The following is a 27,733-nucleotide window of genomic DNA, read 5'->3' on the forward strand; positions in this document are numbered from 1 at the left end:
TCCCTGCCAAATTGATGGGACTTGTCTGATCTCCCTGGGCCCTCGCTGAAGTGTGCCTCGCTCGTTCCCCTCGGCAGCTCGTGCCGGCAGCCCGTCCAAGCCTCGAGCAGCGCCGCTCTCCCCTGAGCCGCGCCGCTTCGCTGGGTCGCCCGCATCCTGCCTCCCCCTCCTCTTCTGAGCCGCACACATTGGTCGCCCCAGAGAAACGCTTGTACCGTGCCGGCAGCCCGTCCAAGCCTCGAGCAGCGCCGCTCTCCCCTGAGCCGCGCCGCTTCGCTGGGTCGCGCGCTCAAGCTTACTAAGGAGGTCACTCGCATTATCCCGTGCAACCAGGACGGAAGGTACTGTCTGATAGGCTATGTTCTAAGTTCTAGGCCTACAAGTATTGTATTGTTACTTCTAAAGGTGCTGATTCCTGACAGTGGTCCAGGTGGCCCTGTCTTGTAAATAATCCCTTGTAAATTCTGCCCGTGCCTCTGGCACATTGTAAAGTGTGTTTTATCTAATGTGTTTGGTGTAATACAAAGGCTATTTTTATATAACCTTGTGTGGAGTTTCCTTTGTGGTGGGCCTTTGGGTGTTGTTGCTGGGGTGCGTGCGCAAATACTTAACTTACATCGCCTCCAAGTTTAGCCTTGCTGCTCGCGCCACCTAGAGGGTGAGTAGGGGTTATCTTGGCGTGTAACTCCCTTGCCCTGACTTGGGAGTGGTGGTCTCTGACTGACTTTGGCGAAAGCCCTGGCCAGCCAGGGATCCCATTTCCAACACCGAGTGTTTCGGTTTCGTTGCCGGGCCCGAAGGCGGGGCGTCGGAAACTTTTTTCGGTTGTCTGACCGGGCTCGAGGGCGGGGTCGACACCGTGCGGGGTCTGTTCTTTGGTAAAGGGACGTCGTCACTCACCGTTTGCTGGACGTCGATTTCCTCGACGTCGGACTCGTCCGCTTCTGACCCCGCTTCGTCGACCTCCTCTTCCTCCTCTTCTGGGTGCTGGTCCTCGAACAGCTCCGGGATTGCTTGTGACTGCATTCTCGATACCTCGTGTCTTCGGGCTCGACGGTTTCTAATCGTCGATTTTGAGGAAAATGCTGCACAGGCCTCACAGTCCCTGGATTCGTGTTCAGGGGACAAGCAGAGGTTGCACACCTCGTGTAGGTCCTTGTGTGGGAACTTAGCACCACACGTTGGACATTTTTTGAATGGAGTCCTTTCCATGGACTCCGGGCTGGACTACGTCGAGCTGGTCTTCTCGTAGTCGTCGTTCTTCGAAACGCGTCGAGATGGAAGTGAAGTCGCGTTCGATAACAATACCGTCGAATTGGAAAGGTTTACGCGCCGAATATAACCTTCTTTATCGAAGTCGGTCCGGAGCGCTTCGATCCTCATCCGAACCCGATGGCGGAAAAAAACAATCTAAGGATGGAGCCGATGCCCATGCGCACTAACACCAAGAGGAGGAGTCATCGATGACGACAAAGACTTCTCCAGAACAAAAACAAGTGCAATCATCCGAGCCCAACACCAGATGGCGATCTATTCATAAATGTACCATCTGCAGCCCATATGCCTCGAACCTAGGTGTTCCACAAGGATCCTCCCTCTCCCCCACAATGTTCAACCTCGTCATGGAACCCCTCGCCACCTTGCTCCAAGCTTCCATATGTACGCCGACGACACACAACTTTACCTAAAGCTACAATCCCCGGAAGATATCAAACATCTGAATTCCACACTTATTAACACTCAATCTTGGCTGGCCGATAATCACCTCAAACTAAATGCTCTGAAAACTGAGTTCCTACTCATCTCACCCCGGTGAAAATTTCCACCACCCAAACCTGGCTCAATAACCTAACAGCACTCAATGTCCAACCTACCATCGTGGATTCGGCGAAATCCCTAGGCATCACACTCGACGCCAAGCTCAACATGCAACAGCACGTTAGCAAAGCCACAAAAGGAGCTAACTTCCAAATCAACACACTGAGGAAAATTAAACCCTTCCTCCCTGCCGAAGACTTCCAAACTGCTGTACAAGCTTTAGTCATCCCTCGAATAGACTACGGAATTGTGGCCCTCAGCGGACTCCCGCTATCCACAACGGCACCCCTAAGAGCCTCCCTGAACGCTGCCGCGAGACTCATTACTGGCTCAAGAAAACACTCGCATATATCCCCAGACTTAAAGTCTCTAAAATGGCTGCCTTTTGAAGCCAGAATACAGCTAAAAATTGCAGTTATGACACACGCGGCCGTGCACCACAATGCACCCAACTACCTCGCTCAAAAGTTGTCTATATCAGGAGGTTCGAGATCCAATAGAAGTACAAAAAATCTACTCCTGAAACCTCGTAGATTCCGGAAAGAGAAAACATACAAGCGCTCCTTCTCAGGAATGGCACCCAGGATCTGGAATGCGCTCCCTCCTGAAACCAGGCTCATCTCTTCCACTGCACTCTTCAAGAAAGAGGTGAAAACCATCCTTCTGGCCAAGATCTCCTGAACTCTATAGGTACTGGATCAGAGACTCTGCATCGCTTTGTATCACTGTTCACCTTGTCCTTTGGCACTATACTTCTACTTGTTGGTGACACTACTACGCCACCCTCTTACTACCGACCAATATATGATACACTTTGGTTCACTGAATCACCCTCCCGATGCCCCCACTCAGTGTTCTCCCTAGCCTAAGAATTTGGTATAAGCCATCCACACATCCAAGGCTTACCTGAACACTTCTGTAGTGGGATTAATGACTTGCGCCGTCTTATATTACTTGTTTACCTGATTGTATATTGATATGTTTTCTGTACGTTATTATTATCCTACTATGTTAGTGACTATTATACTGCTCCCATTATCTCTGTTCTTTCCTGCTGCCCCTACCCCTGTCTCTGTGAAGCGCTCTGATATCTGTAAGGATCTTGTTCGCGCTATACAAAACTTAGAACAAATAAATAAATAAATAAGTTGGGAGAAGTTTGTTGCATGTCTGTAGAGGCCCCGCCCAGCCTGATGTTGCATTTTATGTCCTTTGCTTGCGCTGCTACTAAACAGCTACACACGTTCACAACCGCGGTGCGTGATGACTGACACGGATACTGGAAAAGGAGGTGTACACACGCCTAGACTAACAGCCATCACTTGGAATGTTCATGGTCTCAATGACCACCGCAAGGTCAGAAAGGTCCTCAGCTACCTGCAACGCCAACACGTAGATATAGCCCTGCTCCAGGAAACGCATCTCCCTGCACACAGTCACATGCTTAGAAGTAGGGGGCTCGAGGGTAACATCTCGGTAGCGGGGTTTACCACTAGTTCCAGATGAGTTTTGACGTGGGTGAACCCTAAATCCAAACTACAGATACAGACCCTGGAGACGGACACTGAAGGCAGATCCGTGATATCCAGGTGTTGCGGCCCTGCTGTGGAAGTCACAGTGGTAAACACCTATGGCCCGAACTTTGATTCGCCGGAATTTTATAAAACCCTTGCTGCTAAAGTCAGGCGGGTTGACCAGAGGAGCCCGCTACTTTGGGGAGGCGATCTTAACCTGGTTTTGGACCCGACCCTGGACCGGCCTGCCGGCCCTGCTCGTAGGCCTACGCTCGCTGCACTAGAGCTCCGCGGCGCGTTAACTCGCCTGGGTTTGGAGGATGTATGGCGGTCGCGTAATCCACATCGGGGTGGGTACACGCACTACTCTGCATATCATAACATCCACACCAGGATTGACTACTGGCTTGCTTCCTCCTCCCACATAGGCCGGGTAAAAGACTGCAAGGTTTTGCCCAGAACATTGTCTGATCACTCACCTGTCTTGCTGGAATTGAGTATTCCAGGTAAATCTGTACCGGCATTTAAGTGGCGATTTCCGTCTAATTCCCTACTTGACCCGGTGTTTAGAGGAGAGCTTGCTGAGGCTGTAGATACATTTTTTGAACACAATGTGGGCTCGGTAGAGAGCTTCCAGGTGGTGTGGGAGGCCTTCCATGTCTATATCCGAGGTGTTGCGATGTCAAAGCACTCGGGCATACTTAAATCCATTCGGATTAGACTAGCGGACCTTGAGAAACAACTGGGTCGGTTGGAGCGCAGGCAATGTGGCCCTGCGGACGACACTGTGGGAGAGGAGATTAAGTCCCTCCTTGCGGAGTACCATGATGAAGCAGACAGGGAGGTCAAACACATGAGCAAGTACTCCACTGCTAGGGTATATGGCGAGGGGGAGCGGCCAAGTGCGGTACTGGCAAACCTCATGAGGGGAGCGCGACGGCGCCAACACGTCACGCCAGTTAACACCCCAGAGGGAGAACCGACCACAGACGAGAGGGACATAGCCGAGGTCTTTAGAAGATATTACTCCGACCTCTACTCCTCTAAAACTGGCGCTATGGAAGAGGAAATCCAGGACTACCTAGGTCACATCGACCTCCCCGTCCTGTCCGACTCGGATAGGGAATTCCTCATGCAACCTATAGATAAGGATGAAATACTAGACGCCCTGGCTGGCATGAGATCGGGGAGTGCCCCGGGTGCTGACGGTCTCACTGCTGCCTTCTACAAAACATTTAAGGACCAACTGCTCCCACACCTATCGACACTATTTGATGACATTTGCCTAGAGGGCAGTATGCCGCAATCAATGAGGGAGGCACTTCGGGTTAATATTTTGAAGCCAGGGAAACCGCACGATGAGTGCAGTTCATATCGACCCTTGTCGCTTTTAAATGTTGACACAAAACTCTTTGCTAAGGTGCTGGCCACCCGGTTGGCGCTCCTTGCTGGCAGCCTGGTAGCCCCGGACCAGGCAGGATTTATCCCTAGCAGAAACCTGGTCTACAACATAAGAACGGTTTTGGGGGTGATCCAACATGTGAGGCCTGACAGAAAAGCGCTGGCCGTCTTCCTAGATATGGAGAAGGCCTTTGACTCTGTAGAGTGGCCCTTCATGCACACAGTGCTGCAGCGTATGGGCCTGGGGCAGCCGTTCCTTCAAATGCTAGGGGCGCTATACCATGAACCGAGGGCGCGGCTACGCATGGGAGACTTGGTTACGGACTCCTTTCCTATTAGCAGAGGGACTAGGCAGGGATGCCCCCTCTCGCCTCTCCTCTATGCTCTGGGGGCGGAGCCGCTGGCATGCGCCCTGCGAGAATACCATGGGAACGAGGGCATAGGATTCCCGGGGCACAAGATCATAGTTTCAATGTACGCAGATGATACCCTGCTATATGTGCGTGACCCGGATAACAATCTATCGTCAGTCCTTAGGGAAGTGGTCCGCTTTGGGGCGCTCTCTGGCCTGAAAGCCAACTGGACCTAGTCGCTGGCCTTTCCACTCACGCCAATTACGCAACCAGCGACAATGGAATATCCCCTCCAATGGACCACAGACGCGGTCCGCTATTTGGGGATACAGCTGCATACCGATGCAGAAATCCTCTTTAGAGCCAACTATGGCACGGCCTTTAGCAAACTGGAGGACGACGCAATAAACTGGAGCAAGCTTCCGTTGTCATTAATGGGGCGCATATCCATAATGAAAATGGTTGATGCCCCCCGTTTTTTGTTCCTGTTTATGACCCTACCAATTGTCCTTCCCTGACTTTGAGGCATACTACCGTGTAGCCCAGGCGTCACATCTGCACACGTGGCTCCATGGAGACCGTGACATCCCGCATGTGCGCATGGAGACCCTCTTTGCTGACCCTAAGGCACTCCCCCACATGATTTTTCGCCCGCAGGATCGCAGAACGGGTGTCTTAGACTCTTGACGGCCACTAATCATGCATGGCACAGTCTGTTACAGATGCAAAACGGTGCGCTCCTGTATTCACCGGTAATGCCGGTGGACTGGGCCAGATGGCTGCCCCCGCTCATGGAAAAGGGAGTAATTGCTGCCTTACATAAACTGAACATACATACGGCGGGCGATCTGTTCGCTGACGGAGTGGCTAAAACCTGGGAGCAGGCGCTGGGAGACAGTGAAAAGCCCCCTCTACTGACACGATTCCAATTCCACAGAGTGCGCAGTGCCTTGGGCGACCTATTGGGTAGTGATATGGCGGAGCCGCCGGAGGTCCCTGAGCTCACACATGTAATCAAAACCACATCGCCAAGGAAGCTACTATCCAGTTTATACAGACTGACGCAGACAGACACACGATACCCCTACACTAAGGCACGATTGTCATGGCAGACTGACTTGGACACTGTATTAGACGATGACACATGGCGATACTGCTGCAATATCACTAAGAAAGTTTCCCTTAATGGCCGACATCGGCTGATCCACTTCAAATTTTTGAACCGAGTATACTACACTCCGACTCGACTCTGCAGATATGGGTTGAGGGACTCTGCCCGCTGCGAGAGATGTAGCGCCCCAGAGGCTGACTTTTTGCATCTTGCCTGGCAGTGTCCCGGTGTTTGGGACTTTTGGGAAAAGATATTCGCAGACATAAGTAAGCTGACGGAGGTAGACATTGCGCCCAGCCCCTTACTAGCCTTGTTGGGTACACTAAACAACTGCCTAGAGCGATTAGACGCCTAGTGGACATGGGCCTGCTGATGGCCCGCCGAGTTCTGCCCTGCTGCTGGATGAAGGGCCCGCTGCCTACTCTGAAACGCTGGGCGCATGACATGCTTTATTGCTGCACACAGTCAGAAAACTACAGTGAACTGCAACCCCCCACTAGTAGGCCCAAAAATTTCTGGGGTTTGTACCACACTTTTTTGTCGGGCAAGGAGAGTATTGTTGAATCCGTACGCGTATAGACTATGGGAGTGTTTACTTTCAGGAGCGAGGGGGACGGGACTCAGGGGGGATCCCTTTGTATTGTGCAGGCTGGTATGTGAAATGCCTCTTAGAGGCAAAATCTTTAATAGCTGTGAAGATACGCCGCCTGCCCGAATTTGGGATGTTGGCTGAACGGCTGTGTATACTCTTTCTCATTTTTTAACATAGCGCACTAACGCTGTTTATGTGGAAGGCAACAACGGTTATGGGCGGGAGGGGAAGGGGACTTGTTAACCCATCTCGCTGGTTTTTTTTTCTTGTAAAATGCAATAAAGACATTTAAAAAAAAAAAATACAAATATCAGGTGTAAGTTAACTTCCACCACTGACAATCATAAAGAACAAAAGAATACTCAGTGCAGAAATTGTGGCTAGCGATTGCTCTATTTCTGAAACGCCACAAGGGGTGTAATGATATAGGACTGCTTTTGTTTTTGTATACACAACAGTTATCATCCAATCAACTTTAAGTCGTGCATCCCTTATGAGAGATATTATAATCCAAATGTAAATGCAGCAGATGCCCACCCAAGTATCTGGATGAGAACCAATTGCCACTGCATTGATTCAGAGTGAGGGGCTACATTAATAAGGTATAAAAGGTAGCCCGGCAAAACCGACAAGAAATTGATAAAGAATTTACCACATGCCAACAAAAGGGATACATAAACCTGTATTACTCAACCTGCCCATCAGACTGATCTACCACTACCTAAAACAGGGAAGTCAATAAGATTAGAGGCATTGTAACAAGACTGGAGCATCTAGTCAGGTAATGTTTTTTGATGGAGAGGTGGATCTAAGACGTTTAATTTTCTATAGGCACGGCACATCCTAAATATGGTTACTAGCACATAGTTATTTTAGGAGCTCAGACAAACAGAAATGGCTCAGACCACAGACATGTTTTGTAGATTGTGGGAACTGCAAAGCTTGCACGTACACCTAGAGCCACTGTACCTACAACTCTTCTTCATAACTAGAAGATCAATACACCCATTACTTGCACATCCGATTTCTCCACCTATGTTCTAAAATACTCATTCAAAAAGGTATACACGGAGTACTATTTTCCTAGGAAAGATGAGGATTTTTAGAACATTCAAACGGCAGAAATATTTAACTCGTATATCGAATAGTCAGGTATTTTAAGGATAATCTTAACAGCCAGAGCGATACCTTAACATTATTTGGCATTGATAGGATTGTCAAGAATGTACAAGGACGAGATCGATATTATAGAGGAGACTGGAATCCAGATTTCTTTGACCGGGAACACTAAACATTCAGGATTAAATATTGATCAATAGCTTACATTTGATAATTGATACATGCCAAGGAACACTAACAGCAGGCACAGGCCACTTGGGCGTTATAGAATTATACAATGAAATTAAAGGCTACTTTGATAAGGCCACTATCGAACTGTGGAATGGATGTAAATATTGTTATCCTTATAATAGCATTCCCTTTAACACCCTCATGAAGCATATTCATTTTAGATAATATGAATTGACGACTCCAGACAATCAAATATTGGCGTTAACAAATTTTGATACTCAGTATGACGTTTTGATAATCGTCATGAAATTGTTTGAAATAGATTATTTAAATTTTTGCAAAATGCATTTAATAGGGATGTGAAGCTATTTTCCATATCTGTTTGAAAAGTACTAGTCTGTTTTCTTGTATTTGATAGCGCAGTATATATTTCCTGTATTAACCAAAACAGTTTAAAGGATACCTGGCAAGAGGACAGTCTCACTAATTAAGTTGAGAAAAGCTCCATAGGAACTGGAAAGCGTGAGCAGCTGCCCTAAATAAAGAAATACACAGCAGATACTCTCGGACGATCTGCATATGTATCAGGACAGGGGCTACTCCGTTGTCCTGATATTATTAGACCTCTCGGCAGCGTTCGACACTGTGTCACATAACATCTTGACAGGTCGGCTGGCAAACATCGGTCTTGAGGATAAGGCTCTGGCCTGGCTAAGGCGCTTTCTATCCAACCGCACCCAATGTGTCACCATGGGTGAATATCGGTCAGAGGAGGTAGAGATTTCTAAGGGGGTGCCACAGGGCTCCTGTTTGAGCCCAACTCTCTTTAACATCTATGTGGCACCCCTGGCTAGAATTATGCGAGCCTTTGGCTTCATCCCAGTATCTTATGCGGATGACACGCAGCTCCTCTTTCCTTTCAAATCTCTCACCACCGAGGTTAAAGCCTCCTTCTTTCAGGGCATGAAAGCTGTGGCTCAGTGGATGTCATCAAATTGCCTACAGTGTAATGTAGGCAAGACCGAAATCATGCTGTTTGGGGAGGCTAAAATCTTATGGACTCCGGACTGGTGGCCACAAGATCTCGGACCAGTCCCTGACCCCAAACATGTTGTGAAGAACTTAGGAGTTGGACTAGACCATGAGCTCTCGCTGAAGCAGCACAGCAATTACATTGTGGGCTCTTGTTTCCACGTCATTGGCCTTCTACGCAAAGTGTCCCCCCTACTCCCTGACTGCATCAGGAAAACATTGGTACAGGCTCTTGTCCTTAGCCGTATCGATTACTGTAATGGCCTGCTGTTATCTGCAAATGAGGGAGTACTGGCCAAACTCCAAGTTGTTCAGAATACTGCGGCCCGGTTGGTCTTGAACGCCCCTCCAAGATCTGCATCCAAACCTCTTTTGGACAAATTACATTGGCTGTCGGTCGGGCAAAGAATTAAGTTTAAAACATGCTGCCTAATCCACAAGAGCCTAAACGAATTAGGCCCTGCATATTTAAAAAACAAATTCATACCTTACTCCCCTGTGCGCTCCCTTAGATCCAGCAACCAGTTTCTACTGTGTGTACCCCGTGCAAAGAGGGCCAGACATGGAGGTAAAGCCCTATCTGTTGCTGGGCCCTCATTATGGAATAGGCTCCCATTAGCTCCCAGACAATGTTCAGAACATCTGGTGTTTAGGAAGCGGCTTAAAACTTTTCTGTTTCAATATTAATTCGTTTTGGTTCCCCTCTGACTGTGCTTGTGGTGTTCCTAGGGAGCGGAGATACTCCTCCGGGAGTCGATTCAAGCGCGTTATAAACCCGCAAAAAAAAAAAAAAATAAGAAGGAATGAGCTTTGAAATGGAATACTGAACTTCAACGTCGCTTGCAAGATGCCATTAGGTGGATGGAGCCTTGTAAAGCAAGCATCTGTGAAGCTATAAATATATATATAAATAAAAAATAAACATATATATTTTTGCGTTTTCTTGGTGCATAGTTTTTTCAAATCTGCTGCATAATTTTGCCATTCATTGATGCATAATTCCAGAGGCCCTGGTTAGAACACGTTACCGTATGCATAAAAAAAACAACTATGAAATTCACTTAAAACCACGGTGGAAGTGTGAAGTTAGTTACAACATAAAACATAAAAAACACAGAAATTCACCATTTATTGTTAGTTCTGCAATCCATAACTCACACGCCAAATGCAGTGCTCGAGACCTCAACTTTGATGTAACAGATGCTAAAGAAAATGATCATCCAGGTCAGATTTCTTATCACATTACAATTAACACTGTGAATGAGACCACTATCAATGTAGCATTATTTATTGGTTTGAGTGTGTGCTATTAATTAATAATGGAGTTCTTCTAGGTGTTGTTACTTATTGGCTACTTATGGTGTAACTTTACTTATTGAGATGGCAATTTAAATTGGGTCATATGAAGTCTCACCGTTGACCATAACAGGTACACCTGCATAAATGGAGGCACTGTTGTCACTGTACACCTGCCACAAGGGATAGAGGAACAAACTCTAAAGAGGAAGGCTTGAGGTAGGACCTTCAAGTATTTTAAGATCTTGCCAATGATACTCACGATATGTGGACAGTCTCTGGCATCTATGAGCACCTGGTAGTAGGTATGGGTATTTCCCTTCACCTCTTTAGATCCATGGCTTGCAGTGCTCTCAGTCCTGAACAGAAAGACAAACTGAATTCTATAGTACAATAAGAGCAATAACGTTAGACTTTACATTCTGCACACAGGGATACAAAAAACACAAATTGAACAGCACGCCACAAATATGGTTTCTACAGTAGCAAACAGTGTACAGAGTCACAAGTGCAAAATGTGTTCAGGTTTTGTATAGAACTCAGTCATTTGGTGGTGACTTGACACTGTTATGAGTAATACACAGAAAAGGATCTGTCGTAAGTGTCTTTTGAAACTATATAAAACTAGCTATAGATCCTAGACTAGTCAATAGGCCTTTTCCCAGCTGTGGGGCACCCACTTTGAAAGATCTCCAAGGACACTACCTCTAGACTCAAGGGATCGTTATCATGTGCGCTCAAGCTGTGTAAAGACTCTAAGCAGCGATATAAGGAGTTTCTTTTAGTGTAGAAACGGTGGTGCTAGGTCGTTGGCTGAACAAAACATTGTGTTTAGCATAATATATTGGATATGTTTTGCCAAAAAACATTAATGTAGAGCTTCCTAAAGATTCCTGCCACTGCACTAGCTGCAGAAATTTGGAGTTAATATAATCTTTACTGTGAGGAAGTTCAGTCAGCCCAAAAACACAGCAAAGACCTAGACATGGATAGGACCAGGGTAATGGCGGAATGAGGTTTTTGAGGATAATCTGGATATAGACACAATTTGAATGACTTCTGACGAAAACAATATTTTTCCGTGTGGCTGTTGATTATGTGTTATAATGATGAATGTCAGCCTCTGAGATGACCTCCATGATCAACTGACAACGCCACGTTGTTGAAAACTAAGGAGTGCGTCCACAAGGTTCTCTGTATCATTAAGATCTATTCGTTAGGTACCAAAAACAGTAATAGTAAGTCCCTCACTGACGACTCTCCTCCTGGCGTACTTGTGGTGATCATTATTGGATCTCTCACTCACCAGGAGGTTAAGTCTTTACTCTCTGAGACACGGCGGGATCTGTGCAAGGTGGAGTTAAAATTGCTTACTGTTCTCTAAGAAAAATGCTTTTAATCTAAAGGTAAAAAGACAGATGTGCATAAGACTATAGGTCACCCTACACATCTACTAAAAAGAACAGGAGGTCAACAAGTTTCAGCCAACTAGCGCCCAACGAGGGTCGGTGGCTTTCCACAGGACAAAAGTTGTGTGTATAAGATTCCCACGTTACTTGGTGCAACTTAGTTTTTAATGCAATTCGTACATACCTCTGGGGAAAAATCTTCATAGACCCTGTGTTGAAAAAAGTACTTGCTCCACTCATAGCTGGGGAAGAGGAATTACGTGAAAATGACTACAAAGTCGGGAAGTGCGCTCGATAAAGTCATCTTTTCACTGTGTACATTTTAAAGCAGCAGCGTAACATTCAATTTGAATTTGTTTTTATACGCGCATCATGGGGACATGCTTTTCCTGAACTGGGTGCGGGCTGGCAACAGGGAACACTATTTAAGTATGCATCGCCCAATGATCTCACATGACTGGGTGTGATGAGGCATCGTCCTTTTGAATAAGAGCAATAGTTACTTACCTGTAATCTGTGGTTCTCCAGTATTGGTGTCTTTCATAGATTCACATGCCTGAATCATTCCCAGTCGTCGGAGTGGGAGTCTCACGGTACATAAAATAGCAATAATATGCCATAATATCATAGTAAAAACCAGTAATTCCCAACCAGGAAGTAAAGTAGCCCAAGCTACAGGAGAAAAAAACGTCCACACTCATGACTATCCTAGTCATTTTGTATAGGCCAAACTGCAGCCAATCAGGCGACAGCACCCACCAGAAGGTTCTCCCCAGAGGCTCAGGCTCTCAGATTTTCTCGGAAGGAGTGATGGTAAACCAATGTAGCCTAAGAGCCTCTGAGGGGAGGTGGGCGGGTTGCATGTGAATCTATGAAAGACACCAATACTGGAGAACCACAGATTACAGGTAAGTAACTATTGTTCTTCTCCAGTATTAGGGGTGTCTTTCATAGATTCACATGCCTGAATCAGAGTAGATCGCAGTACACATCCGTTTCTGGAAGACGCTCTTTGCAGCATAAGCTTGTAATATGAGATGCACATAACCATGAAATATATATGTGTGTGTATATATATATATATATATATATATATATATATATATATATATATATATATAAAAATGTTGTTTGTATTCACAAAACTTTATTCGTGACCAAGCCTGCTGGGTCAGGCGAAACGCGTTGAAAGCGGCAATAAAGGAAATATATTTTCACCACATTGGCGTCGTCTCCTCTGCGTATCCTGTGTCGAGGTTGAGTTGGAATATATATATATATATATATATATATATATATATATATATATATATATATATATAAATATAAATAATCACATCACTAAAAGCATGATAAAATGCAAATACTTGAGCATGTGCACAACAAAATAAGCATAACAAGCGTCTGACAGCAGTAATAGGCGGTGGGAAACAGAGGCTCACCTTATTTGAAAAGATTACGCAGAACTGCTTGATCAACTGAAGAATCGGTTTCACTGGCTTTAGCCAAACAGTAGTGTTTGGTGAAAGTATGCCGACTGGCCCAGGTCGCCGCACTGCAGATGTGTTGGAGAGGCACTCAGCGAAAAGAGCAGTTGAGGAAGACACTGCCCTTGTAGAGTGCGCTCTAGGAGCTGCTTGCAAAGGTCGTCCTGCTTGTGTATGGCAAAAGTCAATAGCTGCAGAGATCCATCTCGCAATTGTTTGCTTAGATACTGCTTGGCCTTTACGAATCGTACCATAGGTGATAAATAGTTGATCAGATTTGCGCAACATAGAAGTTCTCTGCAAATAGAACTTTAAACATCTCTTAATGTCCAGTGTATGCAATGCCCTTTCTGAAGGGGATTATGGATTAGGTAAGATGACAGGCTCGTTAAGGTGGAAGTCCGAAGGCACCTTAGGTATAAACTTTGGATTTGTGCGGAGCACCACTGAGTCATTTGTGAACTGTAAGAAAGGATGATGAACTGTGAAAGCCTGGATATCACTGACTCTTCTAGAGGAAGTCAAAGCCAATAAAAGTGACACCTTCCACGTAAGGAATTTCAAACCGGCTTTGTGGATAGGCTCAAAAGGATGGCGCATGAGCTGCGCTAACACTACATTAAGATGCCACGATGGTGGTGGACGACGTACCGGAGGGAACATTCTGAAAAGACCTTTGAAGAATTGTTGTATAATCCTTGAAGAATAAAGAGAAGTGATGCTATCTTGTCCGTATCTTGAAATCGCCGCCAGGAAAACCTTTAGGGTTGCATGAGACAATCCTGATTTCGCCAGATGTAAGAAAAAAGGTAAGATTTGCTCTGGTTTAGCCAAAAGAGGATGAATTCCAGCTGAACAACACCAGATACAAAAACGTTTCCATTTGAGACTGTACGTCTTTATAGTAGCAGGTGCTCTTGCTTTGGCTAGTACTTCCTTGGAATGTTTAGGTGGGCAAACTCAAGGTATTCAGGCGCCAGGCCGCTAACTTCAGAGATGTCGGGTCCGGATGGTAAATCTGACCGTCCTTGATGGAAAGCAGGTCCGGAGTTGGACGTAACTGGATTGGTTCGCACCCCGATAGGAGAAGGAGCACGGTGAACCAATATTGGCGAGGCCATCTGGGGGCAATAAGAATCAGCAGACACAGTTCTTTCTTCATCTTCCGCAAGACTGTGGGAACTAGCGGTATCGGTGGAAAAGCGTAGGCATATATTTGAGACCAGTGTCTTTGTGGGGATGCCAACTTGCAAAGAACCGGCATTTGCTGTTCTTCTTGGTTGCAAAGAGGTCTAGATCTGGATGAACCCACTGCCGAAAGATCCGATTCACCGTCTGCTGATGAAGTTCCCACTCGTGAGTGGACACTGTTGTCCTGCTGAGAGTGTCTGCAAGAACGTTCTCTGTTCCCGGTACATGAACCGCCAGAAGATTGATTCGGTGCCGTATTGCCCATGCCCATAGCTCCTGGGCTTCCTGAGTCAAGAGAGACGATCTTGTCCCTTCCTGTTTGTTGACATAGTGCATACTTGTCGTATTGTCCGTGCGAACCAATACAGTGGCTCCTTGAATGATTGCTCGAAATGATTTGAGGGCAAGGAAGATGGCTCTCAGCTCCAACAGATTGATGTGCCAACGTTTCTGCTGAGGGCTCCATTTGCCGCTGATTGTCAGTCCCTGGGGAGCAGCTGGGCGTCTAGGGTCGCACCCAAGAAAGCTCGTCTTCGAGATGGTACCAACTGGGACTTTGATGGAAAGGAGATTGAAAGAGAGCTAGACGCTGTTGTAAATGGTTGTCTGTGTCTGCGTAAGAACTGGCCTTGATAAGGCAGTCGTCCAAACATGGAAATATTTGTATTCCCTCCAGCCGGAGGTGTGCTACTACTGGAGCCAGGACCTTTGTAAAGACCATGGGTGCCGAGTGCAGTCCAAAGGGAAGGACCTTGAATTGATAATCCCTGCACGTCTGAATCGCAGGAACTTTCTGTGTCGAGGTAAGATGGGGATGTGGAAATACGCATCTTGGAGATCCAAGGTGGCCATGTAGTCTCCAGCCGATAGGAGATGCAGTATTTCCTGTAGCGATAACATTCTGAACGTTAACTTCTTCAGATATTTGTTTAGGGCATGGAGATCCAGAATTGGACGCCATTCTCCGGACTTCTTCTTTATTAGAAAAAATCTGGAGTAGAATCCTGTTCCCCTCAGCGTTTGAGGAACCTTCTCGATTGCTCCTTTGTTCAACATCAAATTGATTTGGGTAAACAGCTCCTTTAGATGAGCTGGAGGTGGTCCCCTTGGTGGAACGTTCGGAGGAAACTGTTCTAATTCGAGGGCATGGCCCTTGGCCACAAAGTCCAGGACCCACCTGTCCGATGTTATCGATGACCATTTTGAGTAGAATTTTGATATTTGTCCACCAATTTTTGTATGAGATTGGGACAGAAGCGGTGGCAGGTGATAAGGCTCATTGTCGTTTATCCTTTCCGCGGTAGGCCGGTCTCCTCTTGTTCTGGGAATAATTATTGTTTCGTTGACCAAAGGATTGATAACGCTGTGTTTGATAGCGATGATTTCCCTGCCTGTAAGAGGACTGTTGTGAATATCTGCCTCGATTAGAGAACGATCCACGTCCTTTCACTCCTAGAAAGGGCGGCTTACGAAATTGCAGGGTGCGATGGATTTAGCCGTTTCAGTATCCTTTTTTATTGTCTGCAGGGCTTCTTCCACTTGCGGACCAAACAGAAACTCTCCGTCATAAGGCATATCCAATACCTTTGTTTGCACTTCTTGACGGAATGAAGTGGAGCGTAGCCAACCTTGCCTACGCAGGACAGCAGTACCTGCCAATTGCCTGAAGCCAGTTGAGGCCACATCAACAGCACAATCAATAATCTCAGCCGAGATCCTTTCACCCTCCTGCAGGATCTTTTGCGCTTCAGACTTAGAAGGTTCTGGAAGTTGGTCTATGTATGGCGAGATATCTGAACACATTTGCCGGTCATATCTGCCCAGGATGGCCAATGAGTTAGCAGCTGGGAACGTGGTAGCCGCCATCCTTGAAACACGCTTGCAAATGGCATCCAGACGCCTACCGTCTATATCAGGTGGAGCCGCGATTGGAGATGAAGAGTTCCTAGATCTCTTTTGTGCAGCTTGAATGATTATTGAATCCAGTTTTGGATGTCTTATAAGGCAAGCAGGGGACTTCTCCGGAGCCTTATACTTTTTATCAATCCTTGGCAGGACAGGAGTAATGGAAGCCGGGTTAGACATGACCTTAATCCCCTCCTTCCAAATGAAATCTATAATAGGTATAGACCTTGCTTGCTTCCTTGGCTGGTCTTTAAAATCATATAGGAAGCATTCCTGTTCTGAATGCTCCATATGAATGTGGAAGCATTTCGTAGCCCGCTCCATTAAAAGGTGGAATCCTCCCACGTCCACTGGAGGTGAATCTGAAGTAGCCGGTGGCGACGGAGAAGGAGTTTGAACCTGGTAATCATCCCACTCCGACATCAATGACTTGTTATCGACCTCTCTTTCTTCTTCGTCTGAAGAACGTTGTTCGTCCGGCTGATTGGATGATGCAGGTGGAGGAGACCTCGGAGGTCTGAGGTCAGGCAAAGGCGTCTTAACCACAGGTGTAGGAGGTACAGAGCCTGCTGACTCTGATGACGGAAAACGCCTGTAATAGTCATCTAGTATGCATTGAAGGTTGGTGAGCAATGCTATTGGCACCTGAGCTGAAGGGACATTTGTCACAGTTGATGTCATTTGCTCAGGCGAATGCTGATCTTCTTGGTCGTCCTCTTTATATTTTATATTCAATTCGGAAGGACTTGTCGCCGTTCCAAATTTTTCCTCAATAACAGAATCCTCTTCACTGTCCTCAGAATCCGGAAGCTTGTCTGGAACCTGTAGAGGTATTTTCTGCGGTGAAATATGTAGAGGAGATAAAGGTTCCAAGGCTGAACCACGTCTCTGAAGCAAAGACGGTTTTGGCGTCGACAGAAAAGCCGTAGACGGCGACCACACTTGCAAAGTGGTACAAGAAGATAGCTGTGGCGTCGACGGGGGTTCTACCAAAGAACTCGTCGACTTGGGTTTGACGGTAGACGACAATGAGGTAGTCGTCGACGGTACAGTTATCGTCGTCAACAATAATGGCTCCGTCGACGGTGGTGTCTTCGTCGACGATGATGGCTTCGTCGACGATGGTATCTTCGTCGACGGTGTGGTAGCCGTTATTGATCCCGTTGACGGTGGCTTCTTCGTCGACGGGGGAACAAGCGTCGACGGTGTCGTCAACGGGATCTTCTTTAGTTTAGCCGTCGACGAGGTGCCGACGATGACAGAAGATGAAGACTCTGCCATCGACGAGATAGGTCTAACAGTAACAGACCTCTAACAGTAACAGACCATCGTCGGCGATGAAGACGCCGTCGACATAATCATCTCAGGCTTAGGAGAGGAAAAAGTTACAGTTGACGTAGATGTAGCGTCGACGGAGATCTTCGATGAAGGAGTCGACGACGGCGTCGTCGACAACAGGGTCTGTTTCTGAGGAAAAGTCTTCTCAGAAGATGTTTGAGGTAACTTCTTTGTGGATTTTCTCGGGGGCGTAGATGAACCACTTTCCTCCTTAACAGGGGGAGTAGCCTTAGATGTGGAAGGCCTCTCAGACCCCTTAACAGGTTGTTGCTTCCTCGCAACCTTAGCCCCAGGAGAAGTTAAAACCTCATTGTGAGAAGTTGGCCTGATATGCAGTGCTCACTATTCTAGTGATCACTATGTATCAGTCCAAACAACCCTTATTGATGATTGGTTGTAAGTCAACCTTATAGACCAGCTATCCTAGTAGCATGGATACGAGCAGTCTAAGGCTAAGACTCTAGAGGGCGTGTTAAGCCAGCTGTTTTACCATCACATATACCCCTTGAACACCAAGTGAAAGGACACCACACAAGTTGTTATGAAAATAAATGTATATTTATTTCTAACAAGACTACCCTGGCTCTTTATGAGACAGGGAGCTAAGCACACAACAAAACTCTTATAAAAATACTTAAAGTCGCACAATTTACACAAATGCCCGAGGGGTACGAAAAACCATATACACAAGAAGTGGAATGCGAAATCACTAGCAGGTAAGTACTATTCTCATAGGCTTTAGAATCGCTAGGACTGGACTACTGAACCTTTAGATTACTAGCAGGAGACCTAGGGACGTCGTTTGCAGAGTGGGAACTCTCACGCGTAAGGCGGGAAAAAGTCTATGGAGGCTAGCAATTGCAAAGTTACTGTTCTCGGGCGAACCCGACTAGGTGGGTCGAAAACAAGAGTGGATCCGAACACTTAGGGTGTTGGACTATGCTGGAGCACCGGAGTACTCAATTTACCTAGCCCAGGGGCTGCGGCTGCATAGGGTTCAAGTTGCGTTGGAAACCCTCGTTGTCGAACCAGGAGCCTGAAGAAAAGAAGTTGCTGGCAGGCGGCCAGTGAAGAAGTTCGTGGAGATCCAAGCCTGGATCAGGGAAGAAGAAAACCTGTAAGCGGAGGGGACCAAGTTCTGAATCACTAGCCAGTGATTTAGGTGGGCACCAGGATGGCACCGGACGAAGTCACCTCAGCCAGGTGAGTGGGCGCTGCTGGGCTCTGCAGTCTCTCGGACCAGGAGGCGTTGTCGGCGACCAGGATGGAGGTACGAGCTGTCCCACGAAGGTACTTGCTGTCGACGTCGCTGGACCCAGGATTGGGGCAACAAGTCTTGGCAAATGCAAGGCCCACGCGGTGGACCTAAAATGGCGTCTTGAGTGGACCAAGAGGGTCCAGGGTGCTTCTCTGAAGAAGGGAAGCAAGGGCCAGTCTGGAGCAACCAGACCAGCGGTGTTTGTCGTTGAAGTTCGTCGTCAGAGGGCCACTAGCCAACGGGCAAGTGACCGGGACAACGCGGTGAACAGCCAAGAGCAGAAGGGCCCCACGCAGATCTCGTGGATGCAGGGGGGCTGAACTTCGGTGCTGGAGCTGCTCAGGGTCGGGGCTTCTCTTACCCCAAAGCACTCAGTCGAGGGTCACTCGGTGGTCGTGCTGGACAAGCGTCGTGCAGTTCTGAAGATGGCCGGTCCCTCGAGGTCTCGTCACACCCACGAATTTCAGCGTAACTGACGATGTAGGTAGAGGTCAGAGGTGCCAGGGAAGCCGGTTCTCGTCGTGCTGGAGCAGTCTTGATCCGAAGGAGAGACTGGCAACAAACCGCGATGCTTGGTTGGTGCCTGCTGCTGCAGGGTGACTACTCCTTAGTCACAAGGGAGAAATCTTGAGAAGAGTCTTGAGTTCTTCGTGTAGAAGGTCGGTTCAGGATTCAAAGATTGATCTAATTTGGAAGGGGGCCTGCTCCTACCTTTATCCTGCAAAAGGGGGCTGGCACGCGACTAAGTCCTGCCCTATGGGTGGGACTAGGAGGGGGGTGGTTACACCCCTCTCCTTTGGCGGGCTTTCCCCAGCTCAGGGTCTGGTGTGCCCCTGGAACTGGTTCAAGCCGGCCTATGCACAGTGAGCACCGGGGTGCCACTTGCAGTCACCTTCCTCTAAAGCCCTGCCTACCTAGAATACACAAAACCCTGTCTGGGACGGTGCTGGCACCGCTCCTGGCAGGAAACCCTTTGTCCTTGCCTCCTGCTCTGGGAGGACTCCCAGCAGCAGGAGGGCAGACTTGTGTCTCGGTGGCAGCATCCATTTTGTGGAGCTAAGGCTCTGTCTGACTTTAACCGGGGTTACGGGTTACCGACATGTCGTGTCCCGCTAGAAGGGTGGAATGCTAACCCCGTCGCCAGAATTGGCGAGGGGTTAGTATTCCAATTCGTATGACACCTTACTCGACATGTTTTGATAAAGCAATAGCAGAGTTGGCATATAACCGCGAGGATTATAATGCACTTAAGAGTATATGGTATGCGTTATCATGGAAACGGCTAAGGGATAGATCCCGAAAGCCGCAGACAGGCTCAGCGCATGCCAGAGCACCATCTCACACGATTCCAAGCACTCTGCCTTCAGGATTGTCAAGGCCTGCCATAGGAGTGACTGATAGGAGATCTGTGTGTCCATTTAGGTTTAGATATAGGTATACTATATCTAAAGCAAAGGGTGAGTACACCACTTTGCCCCAGCTGTCAAGCAGCCAGTTGTGTCTGTTTGGTTAGTCAGCCCAGGGGTGGCATAATACATGCTGCAGCCCCTGGGGGACTTCTGGGTGCACCTCAGCCCTGGGTACAGGGACTCAGAGAGGGCCCAGTGCCAATTCAGTACCTGGGTACAATTTGGAATAGAGAGAACAGCTAGGCTGTGGGTCTGATTAGCAGGCCCACAGCCAGGGAAAGTCGTAAACCAGTGAAGCAAAAAGCAAAAATCTGGGTGATCATAGGATTGCAGACCCTACTCTCCTACACTCATCATCAGCTCTCTTCCTAGAGGCTGAAGTAGACCCAGAGGCAATACTGCCTACCTCAGAAGCAGGATAATCCGAATCCTTGTGCTTTTGTAGCCACAAAAGTAGGCGGCCCTCTCTGTCCCTGAGGGTCTTCCGAGGGAAGGTCCTACAGATCGTGCAGTCCTTCACTTGATGTTGAGGATACAGGCAGTAAATGCACTTCTTGTGGGGGTCTTCTTTAAAAAGCCAGAGCTTTCCACAAGAGTCACAAGGCCTGAATAGAGATTTCTTGGTAGACATCTTCAAAACACTAGATTCCAGAAGGAAAATAGAGAAGTACTGAGCAGAGCTCAGGGAGACTCCCTTCACACGACATGCGGTAGAAAATCTGAGAGCCTGAGCCTCTGGGGAGAACCTTCTGGTGGGTGCTGTTGCCTGATTGGCTGCAGTTTGGTCTATACAAAATGACTAGGATAGTCATGAGTGTGGAAGTTTTTTCTCCTGTAGCTTGGGCTACTTTACTTCCTGGTTAGGAATTACTGGTTCTTACTATGGTATTCTGGCATATTATTGCTATTTTATGTACCGAGTGACTCCCACTCTGACGACGGGGAATGATTCAGGCATGTGAATCTATGAAAGACACCCCTAATACTGGAGAAGAACAAGTTACTTACCTTCGGTAACGCTTTTTCTGGTAGATACAGTATCTGCCTGTGGATTCCTCACCTTGTAAATATCCCCCTTGCGTCAGCAACGTTCGGAAAATTCTTCATAGCACGCCGGCGTGGACGACGTCATAGGAACGCGGCATCGCGCGCGACTCCGTCTGACGTCACCGTCGTCTCCTTATTAGGCCTACGTCGGCGTGATGACATCAGTTCCGCCCTTTTTTCCGTGCCTTCGAGGCACCCGGACGGACCAATGACAGCAAATATTGAATATGCTACTTACCAGTATGCATCTGTTCTTGGCATGTAGGGCTGCTAACATTCATATCTAGTGCATAGATCGCCGTCTAGTGTTGGGTCCGGATGATTGCACATTGTTGTCCTGGAAGAGTCTTCGAAGTATCACGAGATAGGTGGCTCCTCCCCTGGACTACAGTGCGCATGGGCATCGGCTCCATCCCCAGATTGTTTTTAGCCATTGTGGCAGAGATGGAGTGAAATAGTGTAAAGGATGTCCATGCTAATGATGAATGCAAGATAGTGTCTGCAGCCGCTACGGGCACCGGGGAGGAGGGAGGGCGATATGAATGTTAGCAGCCCTACATGCCAAGAACAGATGCATACAGGTAAGTAGCATATTCAGTTCGAGGCATGTGGGCTGCTAAATTCATATCTAGTGCATAGAATACATAGCAGTCCCTCCATTAAGGGCGGTTGCCCGTGCCAGCTGCAGAAGCTTGAAAAAGTGTCTTGAGAACAGCCTGCCCTACAGCTGCTTGCTGCTTGGAATACACGTCCACACAGTAATGTTTGGTAAATGTGTGCGGTGTGACCCATGTGGCTGCTCTGCAAATGTCCTCTAAAGGAATGTTCCCCAGGAAAGCCATGGACGCCCCCAACTTGCGTGTGGAGTGCGCCCTTGGGGGTATTGTTAAAGTGCGCTTAGCTTTTTGATAACAGATTTGGATGCACTTAACAATCCATCTGGCTATTCCCGCTTTGGAAATGGGGTTGCCTTTGTGCTGTGCTGAGAAGGCAACAAAAAGTTGTTGTGTTTTCCTGAAGTGTTGTGTTGTGTCAATGTAGTACATCAACGCCCTCCTAACGTCCAGTGTATGGAGCATTCGCTCAGCTACCGTTTGTGGGTTTTGGAAGAATGCGGGTAGGTCAATAGTTTGATTGATATGAAACTGTGACACCACCTTAGGAAGGAATTTGGGGTTAGTGCGTAGCACCACCCTGTTTGAATGTATCTGGATGAAAGACTCTTGGATTGTGAGCGCCTGCAGCTCACTAACGCGCCTAAGCGATGTAATAGCAATGAGGAAAGCCACTTTCCATGTAAGAAATTGAATTTCGCAGGAGTGCAGTGGCTCGAAGGGCGGACCCATCAGCCTCGTGAGGACCACATTGAGGTTCCACACTGGAGCTGGTGGTGTTCTCGGAGGAATGACTCGCTTCAGTCCCTCCAGGAAGGCTTTAATGGCAGGCACCCTGAAAACGGAGAGGTGCTGCCTATTTTGGATATAAGCCGCTATGGCGGATAAATGTATCCGAATGGAAGCGTATGCCAGATTGCATTTGTAAAGATGTAACAAATAGCAGATGATGTTAGGAATGGATACATCTAGCGGGTTGATATTGTTGTCAGTACAGTAGATGACAAACCGCTTCCATTTCGCCGCATAGCAAGCTCTGGTTGTGGGCTTTCTTGCCTCCCGAATGATGTCCATGCATTCTGGAGGCAGGTTGAGGTAGCCAAATTCTAAGACCTCAGGAGCCAGATCGCCAGATTGAGCTGTTGCGGATCTGGATGCTGAATGTCGCCATGGTTCTGCGTCAAGAGCCTGGATGTGAGATGTAGCCTTTGATGCGGTACCACGGAAAGTTCTAGAAACGTGGTGTACCATGGTTGGCGTGCCCATGTTGGAGCAACCAGGATGAGAGTCATCGAGTGTTGCTTTAGCTTTCTTGCCACCAGCGGAAGGAGAGGCGCTGGGGGAAAAGCGTACGCAAATTTGCCTGACCAGTTCATCCATATCGCATTCCCTTGCGATTCCGGGTGAGGGAACCTGGCGGCAAAGCTTTGGCATTTTGCGTTTTCCCTTGTGGCAAATAGGTCTATCTCCGGATGACCCCACTGCTGGAAGTACGGGTGGAGCACTGATGGATGTATCTCCCACTCGTGCATTTGATGGCTGTACCTGCTGAGCAGATCCGCCATCTGATTGTCCTTGCCCGGGAGGTGTTCTGCCATGAGGAAGATGTTCCTCTGAATGGCCCACTTCCACATGCTCTGAGCTAGAAGAGACAGCTGTGGCGAGTGAGTACCTCCCTGCTTTTGGATGTAGTACATGGCTGTCATGTTGTCCGTCCGGATCAACACGACCTTGTTGCACAAATGTACTTTGAAGGACTTGAGCGCCATGAAGATTGCCATCAATTCCAGGTAGTTGATGTGCAATCGTTGTTGCTGGGTTGACCACAGTCCCTGCACCGTGTAGTGTAGCACATGCGCTCCCCACCCCTGGAGAGATGCGTCCGTTGTTAGGACAATCTGTGGCACAGGCTCTTGGAACGGTCGTCCCTTGCAAAGGTTGTGTGGATTCCACCAATGCAGAGAGTTGTATGCTCGACCGGTCACCAACACTAGGTCTGTCAGTTGTCCCTGAGCCTGTGTCCATTGATTTGCCAGGCATTCTTGGAGGGGGCGCATGTGCAACCTTGCGTGCGGGACTGTAGGAAGGTAGAACCCTGACTATGGTTGCCCCCAACTTTTTGCCTGGTGTTTTGCTGGTTTTCTGACTTAGTTGACCTGGGACCCTGCTATTCAGGGCCCCAGGCCTACTGCTCTCTCTGTAAAATGGATTCCATGTACCTTAGGTACATATCTAAATTGGATACTGAGTCACCTTATCAGTCCCTGTACAGTGTACCTTAGGTACCCAGGGCATAGGTGTACCCAGGGCCTACCAGGGGCTGCAGCATGTATTATGCCACCCCTGGCTGGCCATCCAAATCTGACACAACTGGCTGCTTGACAGCTGGGGCAAGGTGGTGTAATCACCCTTTGCTTTAGATATAGTATACCTATATCTAACCCTAAAATGGACACACAGATCTCCTATCAGTCACTCCTATGGCAGGCCTTAACAATCCTGAAGGCAGAGTGCTTGGAATCGTGTGAGATGGTGCTCTGGCATGAGCTGAGCCTGTCTGCGGCTTTCGGGATCCATCCCTTAGCCGTTTCCATGATATCGCGTACCATATACTCTTAAGTGCATTATAATCCTCGCGGTTATATGCCAACTCTGGTATCGCTTTATCAAAACATGTCGAGTAAGGTGTCATACGAATTGGAATACTAACCCCTCGCCAATTCTGGCGACGGGGTTAGCATCCCACCCTTCTAGAGGGACACGACATGTATGTAACCCCTAACCCCGGTTAAAGTCAGACAGAGCCTTAGCATCCACAAAATGGATGCTGCCACCGAGACACAAGTCTGCCCTCCTGCTGCTGGGAGTCCTCCCAGAGCAGGAGATAAGGACAAAGGGTTTCCTGCCAGGGGCGGTGCCAGCACCGTCCCAGACAGGGTTTTGTGTATTGTAAGTAGGCAGGGCTTCAGAGGAAGGTGACTGCACGTGGCACCCCGGTGCTCACTGTGCATAGGCTGGCTGGAACCAGTTCCAGGGTCACTCCAGACCCTGTGCTGGGGAAAAGCCCGCCAAGGAAGTGGGTGTAACCACCCCCCTCCTGGTCCCACCCCTAGGGCAGGACTTAGTCGCGTGCCAGCCCCCTTTTCCAAGATAAAGTTAGAGACTGGCCCCCTTCCAGATCAGATCATCTTTGGAATCAAGATACCACTTTCCACGAAAGGACTTCACGATTTCTTCCTCAAGATTCTCCCTTGTGGCTAAGGAGTAGTCACCCTGCATCCGCAGGCACCATCTAAGAACACTGCGGTCTGCTGCACGTCCTTCCTCCGGAATCCGACTGCCCAGCTCGACGAGACCCGGCTTCCCTGGCACCTCTGACCTCTACCCACCTCTACAGCACAGCTGAGAACCGTGGGTGCGACGAGACCTCGAGGGACCGGCCATCGCCAAGACTGCACGACTTCTGCACAGCAAGCCCACCGAGTAATTTCCTGGTGAGTGCTTTGGGGTCCGAGAAGCCCCCACCCTGAGCAGCTCCAGCACCGAAGAGCAGCCCCCCAGCATCTCCACGATCGGCGTGGGGCCCTTCTGCTTTTTTGCTGCTCACCGCGTTGTTTGGCTACTAGCCCGCTGGCTTGTGGCCTTCCGAACGACGCCCGACGACAACACTGCTGCTAGTCTGGTTGCTCCAGACTGGCCCTTGCTTCCCTCCATCGGAGAAGTACCCTGGACCCTCCTGGTCCGGCTAAGACGCCATTTTAGGTCCACCGCGTGGGCCTTGCATTTGCCAAGACTTGTTGCCCAATCCTGGGTCCAGCGACGTCGACAGCAAGAACCTTCGTGGGACAGCTCGCACCTCCATCCTGGTCGCCGACAACGCCTCCTGGTCCGAGAGACTGCAGAGCCCAGCAGCGCCCACTCACCTGACTGCGGTGACTTCGCCCGGTGCCATCCTGGTGCCCACTTAATCACTGGCTAGTGATTCAAGAACTTGGTCCCCTCTGCTTTCAGGTTTTCTTCTTCCTTGATCCAGGCTTGGATCCATCGAACTTTCCTTCACTGGTCGCCTGCCAGCAACTTCCTTCTTCCAGGCTCCTGGTCCGGCAACGAGATTCCCGACGTCTTTTCAGACCTATGCAGCTGCAGCCCCTGGGCTAGGTAACTTCGGCACTTCGGTGTCCCAGCATAGCCTCACTATCCAAGGGTCAGGATCCACTGTCGTTTTCTCCATACCAGGTCGGGTTCGCCCGTGAACACTAACTTTGCCTTTACTAGCTTCCATAGACTTTGTCCCGCATCCCGCGTGAGAGTGCACACTCTGCACCCGAGTCCCCTAGGTCTCCTAGAAGTAATCTAACGATTCCCTAGTCAAGTCCTAGCGATTCCAAAGCCTATTAGTACTGTACTTACCTGCTAGTAACCTCGCATTCCACTTTTAGAGTATATGGTTTTTCGTGCCCCTCGGGCATTTGTGTGTAACGTGCTAACTTAAGTATTTTCATAAGAGTTTTGTTGTGTGCTTAGCACCCTGTCCTCATAAAGAGTACAGGGTTGTTGTGATTCTTACTTGTCACCAACGCCCCAAGAATATTCCTTGACGATGTCACCTTCAGGAAAGACTGGGCCCAGATAGCCTGGCACTGCACCAGGGACTGGCTCATCCTGATAATAAAAACTGCCAAACGTCTTTCAGACGCAGTTATAATAGAGATCCAAGCTACTGAGACGCATTTCAAAACTACTCTGACAGGATACAAAAAGAAATTGGAAGATCAGAATCGAGAGATGAACGATTACAAAGAATACCTAACCCAAACCAAGATAAAGAAATTTGAAAAGGACCTCAAAAATTTCAGCTATCTAAAAACTTATCCTTATGCTGATGATGCGTATACTGCACCCACAAGAGGCCAGAACACTGATAGCTCGGGCGACAACAGTTCCATCTCTAGCGGCTCCAGCAATGGATCCTACAAAACTAGAGGGAGAGGCCGTGGAGGGAAACAACAAACACAACCATGGCAAGGCCCCCCACAATTCCAGAATTTCGGACCTCCTCCGTTTGGACCAATGCCCCCATACTATGGATATCCACCATTATACCCGCCTGGCCAGATGCCATACTACCAGAACAACCCAAACCAACGGTATCCTTTTTTAGGCCAAGGCCGCAGACCTCGTGGCAAGAGAAGGAATCCGCCACAGCAGGTACAGTGGGCGCCCCAACCAGCACAGTGGTCAACAGAAGAAGACCCGGTCAGTGCCAACACAAGGAACAAAGCCAAAGAACAAGCGGGCCCGAGCAAATGACTGAACCAACTAATACTGGCACCCTAGTATTCAATCTTTCTGATATACCCCTCACCAATGAGGAAACCAATGTCCTGAACAAAGGGCTGTCTTTTGTTCCGACCACCCGACTAGATACTTTCAAACTCCACGTCGAACTGACCGAGTTTTTCAGAAAACTGAGGTTAAAAGCGTTTTTTGAGAATAAAGAGAAACCAACTGACCCAGAAATCACTAACGAAACAGGGCTGAAACTCAAATCCAACTTCACCCCGCCACCTGCCACCGTGCCAGTAGAGATCAGCACCTTCGAGTTGGCAGTATACTCAGAAGTCGAGAAATTACAACCCCAAAACCATTTCAATAATCTTTCGTTCCG

General features: G+C 48.3%; 1 protein-coding gene across 2 annotated transcripts in view; it reads right to left on the reverse strand.

Moving 5' to 3' along the window:
* POLDIP2 (DNA polymerase delta interacting protein 2) overlaps window positions 1-27,733 on the reverse strand; it is a 286,234-nt gene that overhangs the window by 145,211 nt on the left and 113,290 nt on the right. For both annotated transcript variants that reach the window (XM_078680138.1, XM_078680137.1), the window contains exon 4: window positions 10,670-10,766. In XM_078680138.1, the coding sequence (XP_078536264.1) occupies window positions 10,670-10,766 (97 nt within the window). The remainder of the gene's footprint in view (window positions 1-10,669; window positions 10,767-27,733) is intronic.

Source organism: Lissotriton helveticus, chromosome 3_1 (assembly GCF_964261635.1).
Source record: "Lissotriton helveticus chromosome 3_1, aLisHel1.1, whole genome shotgun sequence".
Classification (NCBI taxonomy): Eukaryota; Metazoa; Chordata; class Amphibia; order Caudata; family Salamandridae; genus Lissotriton; species Lissotriton helveticus.